This window comes from Eimeria tenella, genomic scaffold, assembly GCF_000499545.2.
Source record: "Eimeria tenella Houghton genomic scaffold, Eth_scaff502, whole genome shotgun sequence".
Lineage (NCBI taxonomy): Eukaryota > Apicomplexa > Conoidasida > Eucoccidiorida > Eimeriidae > Eimeria > Eimeria tenella.
Window position 1 is genome coordinate 1 of NW_013545644.1, and position 7,594 is coordinate 7,594.

A 7,594-nucleotide genomic window follows, 5' to 3' on the forward strand; every position below is an offset into this window, starting at 1 on the left:
AGCAGCGGCAGCCTCTTTAGTGCGTCTCTAGCTCCGTGGCTGCTCCCGTCTGCTTCTGCGTCTGGCCCAAGTAGAGCAAGGAGGACAGTAGGAGCTTGAGTTGCTGCTGCTGTTGCTGCTGCTGCTGCTGTTGCTGCTGTCTCCGCAGGCTTCGCAGACCTCATTCAGCCCAGAGCAAAGCGCAGCGCCAAAGAAGACTCATTATTCCCTCCTCGTGAGTTGCTGTGTCTGCATTTCTGCAGAGTCTCCTGTCTTTGTTTTAAATCTTTATGTTCAGACTTTTGCTTATTTGTTTCCATTTATTCAAATCATTTCTTTTTTTTTTCGAATTTCGCGCCAAAGGACTGGCTGGAGGGGCCCCGGGGGGCCCTCATGCTGCTGCTGCGCTGTGGTGTTTTGCTGCTGCAGCGGGCGGGCGCTCCCGCCGCGGCAGCAGCCGCCAGGGCCCTCTCCAGCCAGAGGGACTCCTGGGGGCCTCCCCAGGGGGCCCCCCGGGGGGCCTCCCGGAGCCCCTTGGGGGCCCCCAGGGGGACTTGGAGGACGACGAAGAGGGTTTTGTTTCCCCTTTCTTTCAGATGACCGAAGAGACCCCTGAGGAGCCCCTTGGCCCCGCTGAGGGGCCCCTTAGCCCCGCTGAGGGGCCCCAATATGCTGAAGAGGAAGATGGGGGGCCCCCAGGGTACTCGGGTCAGGAGAACCCGCTGCTTAGCTCTCTGCGGGCCCGGCGGCAGCGCCTGGCCCGCAGGGCCCGGAGGGCCTCTATGAAGCAGCTGGGGCCTCAGGGGGCCCCCGCTGATTCTTTGACCCTTCCTGGGGGACTCCAGGGGGCCCCGCAGGGCCTCTCAGGGCAGCAAAGCGGGGAGCCAGCCCCCAGGCTCCCTCAGCAGGCAGCTGTGGCCCTGGACCTGCCTCCTGGGGGGCCCCTCGAGGCCAGGGGGCCCCCTGAGGGCACAACTGCGGGGCCTCAAGAGCAGCAGCCCACGGCTCCAGGGCCCCCAGAGGATCTCCCGCTGGGCCCCACAGACAGCCCTGCCTGGGCAAGGGAACAGGCAGAGGCCCCCTTCAGGAATGGGGGGGCCCCCTTCACGGAAGGGGGGGCCCCCTTTAGGGAGGAGGGGGCCCCCTTCGGGGATGTGGAGGCCCCCTTCGGGGAGGTGGGGGCCCCCTGGGTGTCTGCAGCGCAGGAAAGAGGGAGGACGCTCTCTGTGCGGAGCGCACTCTCGCACGCTCGCCGAAAAGCAGCAGCAACAACTGGTGCTGCTGCTGCTGCTGCTGCAGCGGGGGGCCCGCGGGGCCCACGGCCGGGCAAGCAGCTAGTTGGCCGCCCGGCCGGAAAAGCTGCAGGCCGTGGCTCTGGCCTGCAGCTCCCAAGGCGGGGCCCCCAGAGAGAGACAGAGGGGCCCCAGGAAGCAAAAGCTGGAACGGCAGCAGCAGTGCTGCACCCTCGCAGCAGCAAGGGCCCCAGAAAGTCTGATATACTTTTGCTGCCACCCGAGAGCAGGGCTGGGGGGCCCCCCTCCGAGGAGGGGGGCCCCCGCCCTGTGCGCTCGCTTGCTGCGCTGCGCAAGCTGCTGCAGAAGCAGCAGCAAGCCAGCAGTGGGAAACAGCTGCTGCAGCGCAGCACAAAAGCAAAAGGCAGCAGGGGCCCCTCTGAGAAAAAGAAGTAGCAAAGCGGCCCCACGTGGCTCCATTTTTGTAAACACTTAGTGTCAAGTTGTCCCTATGAATGTTATTTTGTCTATTTTAAATGTAGTTTTTTAAAAGTCTACACCTAGCAAAGAGGGCCCCCCAGGGCTTAAGAGGGGCCCCCTACGGACTGCAGCAAAAGCGCACAAGAAGTGCGTGCTGCGGTTGACTTTGAGCAGCAGCAGCAGCAGCAGCTCCTGTTTGGAGTGCGCCAGAGCAGCAGCAGTTGGTGTTGCTGCTGCTGCAGCAGCAGCATATGCTTCTGCAGCAACGCCCCTAAGACACAAAGGCGGGGCTAAGAGCTTGTTGTTTTAGCTCAGAAACTTGGCGCTGCTGAGGGGCCAGAAAGGCAAGGTGCGTGGCCCCGTGGAGGCTCCAAACGCTATACCATAGCCCGTAAACCCTAAACCCTAGCTTCTAGACCCTAAACCCTATCTTTTAAACCCTAGCCCGCCAACGCCCAGCATAGGCTTATCTTGCGTAAGTAAACGTTTCTCTCCTCAAAGCCTCTTAGGCAACTCCCATTGGGGCCCCGCAAAAGGGGCCCAGGTGGCTTTTTTCTATTTTTTTTCATGGGTAGATTAGACAAGCAGTTTCTGCAGCAATTGCCGCCAAGTGTAGACATTTTTGATTATGGTGGAGCTGCAACGCAGCAGTGAGTGCTAAGAATTAGATTTGGGGCGCTGCAGTGAGGGTTGGGGGCCCCTTAGGGCCCCGCCGGGAGACTGGGGGCCCCCAGGAGACCCCCAGGCCCTCAAGTCTTAAACATGGAATGAGGCTGTGAATGAGATTACCGCCATTACATGCGTACCCTCGCAATGTTGCAAAGGAGTCTGCAGGAGCTTATCTTTATTCTTTTTTCAATTCTGAAACAAATGAAGCTTTACTAGCCTTACAAACGGCCTTCTAAGCTCGCCAAACAAATGGCATATAAGCTACCACTGAAGCGATGAAGAGGAACCAACCGCCACAGCGCCGGGCCCCATCAGTTTACCCCGCGAAGCCAAAAGAAAGATATTAAAAACTCCATTTCTAGCTAATTAAATGGAACAATTTAAATTCAATAATTTCTTCGAAGGAGCTGACGAAGGCGGCGGCAGTGGCTGTGTCTGTGGCGTGTGGGTCATTTTCCTCGCCTTTTTCTCCCTTTTACCTTTTTCGGGATCTAAGAACTCGAAAATGGCATTAAATAGCATTTAATTTGTTCTATTTACTGGCATTCTAGAGAAAATGGCGCATTTGAATTGACGCAAGAGCGAAGGGATATAGAGGCGCATCGATGAGCTGGTCTGGTGACTGGGCGCGGCTTCAAACCGCGTGGCGCCTCGCGGCGCAGGGGTTCGATTCCTCCTTCGGTGCGGCAGAAAGTGAGATCCCAAGAAAAAGGCAAGTGGACAGTTTACTGCAAAAGACACTAAAACGCGAAACTTCATTTACAAGTATTAAGGTATGCAATGCTACATTTAGGACAGGCTGCTGCCACACTCAAGCGGTTATAATAGTAAAGACCACTGTATGCAACAAATATATATATGTTGAAGAAGTACAATTTAATATTGTAGAAAGCACTTGAATAAAATCAAATACGCTCTTATAATGCAGAATACCTTGCCAAATAAGTACATGCACATGCAGAACGGGCTAACTGCAGCGCAGCATTTAAGAAAGTTCTCTGGGGAGTTTAGAGCTGGCGGCACTGGCCCAGCTTTTGGGTCTTGTGCAGCTTCTCGAGGCCTTTCGCTCTTTACGGGCTTCAATTCTATGCAGCAAAGCCTGCTGCTGCAAAAAAAGCTAACATAATATATTAATAATAATACATTAAGCAAAGAGAAATGAAAGCCCAGGTAGAACCCGAGAGAGACAAAGAAGGAAAAACAATGAAATCAAGACCGGCTCTGGGACTATGCCCTGTTCAGCTTTCTGGGGGCCCCTGGGGGGCCCTCCTAAGGGCCCTGGGTGGACCTCCTTAGGGTCTTCGGGGGCCCTCCTAAGGGCCTCTGGGAGTCCTCAGGAGGGCCCCCAGGGGCCCCCGTGACGCCGCAGCCTCAGCTGCTGCCTCTAGAAAAGCTGAGAGCTTTAGACGGGGCCCCCACAGCTGCGGCACGTGCAAGGCGCTGGCAAGCCCAAAGGCCCAAACCCTAAACCCTAAACCCTAAACCCTCTCGCCACACACTAGGTACTTAACAGGAAGCTGCACTGGGTGCGCGCGGCGCTTATAAGTGCATGCAAAACGAGTGGGTACTGCTTTGCTGGCTTTGGTGAGGGCCCCGGAAGCAGCGGAGGCCCCCCTGAGACAACACGGGGGCCCCAGGGGCAGCAGGAGCCCCCGCACAAGAGGGGCCCCCCACTGAGGGAGGGTACGCAGAGGGTCTTGTCTTCTGTGTCTTTCGTTTTTCTCTGTTGGGTCTCTGAAGAGACTTTTGTCTCAGCGGAGCAGCAGCAGCAGCAGCAGCTGCTGCTGCTGGTCAGGCGAAAGGGGGGCCCTGCGGACGCAGCAGCAGCAGAGGCTCACAGAGGCACGCTGGAGAGTTTTGGCTGGCAAGTAGCAGCAGCAGCTGCTGCTGCTGCTGTTGCTCTCAGCCGCAGGCTGCATGCAGAAAGTCCCAAGGCACCCGTAAGTCGCACGCTAGAGCACTAGGCGCAGCAGCAAATCGCTGCAGCACTGCTGCAGCAGCGAAGGCTGCAGCACTGCAGCACTGCTGCAACAGTGAAGGCCGCAGCAGCAAGCAGCAGACATTGCCAAACGCACGTCGGAGACCTCAGGCCGCAAATGGAACTCTTCGTAAGTCCGCGCGCAAATCAAGTAATGCACTATCAAGGGCGACGCGCTCCCTGACAAGCAGCAGCAGCAGCAGCAGCAACACCTCCAGCAGCAGCAGCAGCAGTCGGTGCAGCAGCAGCAGTCCTTGCAGCAGCAGCAGCAGAAGTGGCTGCAACACGGGAAGCGTTTGCCCGCAGCCCACAAGTACAGGAAACCCCCCCAACCTCGAGCTACCCGCGTTTGCACGCCCAGGGGTGACACCACCAACAGCAGCAGCAGCAGCAGCAGAAGCAGCAGCAGCAGCAGCGGGCGGCAGTTGCCTCTGCGCCTACCGACAGACATCAGTCTCTGCTCTACAGCGCTCGTGAAGGCTGCGCATCCCTGGGGAACCTCTGGAGCAACAAGTGAGTCCCCCGAAGTACCAGCCTGCTCGCTGCTGCTGCTGCTGCTGCTGCTGCTGTTGCTGCTGCTGCTGAGTGCAGGGGCCAGCCACACCACCTGGCGAAGGCCAGCAAACATGTGGGGCGGCAGCAGCAGCAGCAGCTCCAGGTCCTCGACCAGCAGCACCTGGGGAGAAGCAGCACACAGCGATTAGGCGGCCTTGGCTACCAGCAGCGCGAGCTGCTGCTGCACCAAAGAGCTGCAGCAGCAGCAGCAGCTGCTGCAGCGAAGCTGGAAACAAGCAGCAGCAAAGGGCAGCAGCAAGGGGCCACAAACCTGAACCTGAGAAAGGCAAGCCCTCTTAAAGTCCCGCAGCTTCTGAGTTGCTGCCAGCGCGCTGTCGCCTTTGTCTATGCACAGCGGCCGCGGCAGCAGCAAATCCCGCAGCAGCAGCCCCATGCTGCTGCGGGGCCCCACAGTGAGGGGCAGAGGGTTTAGCAGCAGCACTTTGGCCCGCAGCGCCTCTTCTCGAGACACGCCGTCCTCCGACCGCTCGGGGGGCTTCCGGCCTGCTGCTGCTGCTGCTGCTGCTGTTGCTGCTGTTGCTGCTGCTGCTGCCGTCCGCAAGTCCTCCAGGTGCTGGCACAGCCACCTGCGCCATACAGAGCCAGCAAAGCCCAGCAGCAATACAGCAGATGCTCCTGCAGCTGCGGAAGCAAAACAGACCAAGCGAAGTCGCAGCTTCAGCTGTTGCTGCTGCAGCAAATCAGCAACAGCAGCAGCAGCAAGAGCGTGCACGCGCAGCCGCCGCTGCAGGAGCGCGTTTGTGCGCCAGCGCAGCAGCAGAGCAGCAGCAGAGGGAGCCTCACGTGAGCTTGCTGCTGCAGCGGACCATGTGCTGCTGCAGCAGCTGCTGCTGCAGCAGCCCCAGCTGCAGCGCCACATGCGCAGCTTCCCACTGCCTCCACCTGCACACCCGCCGCCGCAGCGCCTCCTTTCGCTGCTTGCTGCTCAGGCTGCGGCCGATGGGCACTGCGACGGCCAGGGCCTCCAGCAGCCGCTGCAGCAACGCAGCAGCACAGCAGCGCAGCAGCGCGGTGCAGCGGCGGCAGCAGTGCAGCCAGAGGCGCAGCAGAAGCAACAAACAGCACGCAGCAGCTGCCCATTGGCTTGAAAAGAGACGCAAGAAACTGCTGCGCACAGCCCAGGGCCTCCATGCCGCTGAGCTGCTGCGAACTGCCACTTTGCTGTAGCTGGCTGCAGCAGCAGCAGCAGCTGCTGCTGCTGCTGCTGCAGTAACAGCGCCGGTCCCGGCAGCAGTCCAGCGTAACAGTCAACGAGCGGCTCACCCCCACTCTAGGGCACAAGCTGCGGCAGCAGTAGCAGCACCAATAAATGCAAAGGTGAAGCAGCATTTTAGCAGCAACAGCACTAGCAGCAGCAGCAACAGCAGAAGCACCGCCAGAAAGGACCCACCTCGAGCAGTTCAGGTGTCACTAGAGGCATGTCTCCCTCTGCTGGGTCGGCAACGTCATCTATGCTGCTGCTGCTGCTGCTGCAGCTGCTGCTGCTGCTGCTGCCGCTGCTGCTGCCGCTGCTGCTGCTGCTGCCGCTGCTGTTGCTGCCGCTGCTGCTGATGCAGGGAGCCACAAGCGCAGGGTGCAGGCAAACAAGCCTCATGGCCTCTACAGTTTTGGCAGTGATGGTTTCGACGTCTCCGCCGGCCCCAGCGAAGAAGTCGGATTCTGCTGCTGCTGCTGCTGCTGCTGCTTCTGCTGCTGCGGAGGGGGCAGCTCCTGCAGCAGCCAGCAGGCCCTGCGCGCATGCAGCTTCAATTGCTGTGTACTGCTGCGCCTCATAGGAAGACAGCCGCAGCAAATGGACTTGCCGCTGCAGCGGCGGCAGGTCCTGCAGCAGCACGGAGCTGCGGGACCTTCTAAGGATGAGAGGAAAGACGCAGCTACGAGCAAACGCCAGTGCGGCTGCTGCTGCTGCAGCAGCTGCTGGTGCTTGCGGGGCTGCCGCTGCTGCTGCTGCTGGCGGTGCTGCTGCTGTTGGTGCTGCTGCTGCAGTTGTTGCTGCTGGCGGGGCTGCTGTTGCTGCTGCTGCTGCACTGGCAGCTGACGCCGCTTCACACTGAGACAGCTGATCCACTGCAGCAGCACTTCTGAACACCCCCGGCAGCAAATGCGGCAGCAGCAGCCGCAGGGCGGAGTAGTGGCTGCTGACGGCGTGGCTGCGCAGGCACAGCAGCAGCACAGCTGACCCCTAAACCCTAACTGCTGCAGCAAACCCTTTTCTAGGCTCTCAGCTGCGAACTCTCGGCCCCAGGGGGCCCTCGGGGGCCCCCCAGGGGGCCCCCAGAACAGCCACTAGGGGGCCGCAAGGAGGCCCCCAGGGGGCCCCTAGAAAGGCTCCTAAAGAGGCCTGTGAAGGCTGCGGGGAGGCCTCGCGGGAAACCCCTGGGGGGCCCCTGGGGGCCCCCAGGGAAGCCCCTAGAGGGCCCTTGGCGAGGCCCCTACGGGGGCCGGCCCCCCTAGGAGACCCCTGGGGGCCCCTTGGGGGCCCCTTGGGGGCCCCTTGGGTGCCCCTAAGGGGCCCCTTGAGGGCCCCTAAAGCTTTTTCATGTGCGTCTCTGCACCTCCTGCCTAGCAGCGGTGCTGCTCACTCTGTAATAATCAGCTTCCTAATAGTCTGGGAGGGGTTGGGGGGCCCCTCTTCCGAGGGGCCCCCTTGCTGCTGGGGGCCCCCCTGCTCTGCTGCTGC

The 7,594-nt window shown here is 60.4% G+C and overlaps 2 protein-coding genes across 2 annotated transcripts; one reads left to right on the forward strand and one right to left on the reverse strand.

Moving 5' to 3' along the window:
- Nucleotides 1-148: 148 nt before the first annotated feature.
- Nucleotides 149-1,667, forward strand: ETH_00011360 (uncharacterized protein; the record flags this gene model as incomplete). The annotated part of the gene is made up of 2 exons (XM_013380295.1): nucleotides 149-214; nucleotides 409-1,667. Coding segments are annotated over 2 exons (1,325 nt in total), but the record flags the coding sequence as incomplete, so codon positions are not given.
- Nucleotides 1,668-4,111: 2,444 nt separating this feature from the next.
- ETH_00011365 (uncharacterized protein) lies at nucleotides 4,112-7,064 on the reverse strand (the record flags this gene model as incomplete). Its single annotated transcript, XM_013380296.1, has 6 exons — nucleotides 4,112-4,169; nucleotides 4,422-4,518; nucleotides 4,780-5,014; nucleotides 5,165-5,480; nucleotides 5,698-5,888; nucleotides 6,305-7,064. Coding segments are annotated over 6 exons (1,657 nt in total), but the record flags the coding sequence as incomplete, so codon positions are not given.
- Nucleotides 7,065-7,594: the final 530 nt, after the last annotated feature.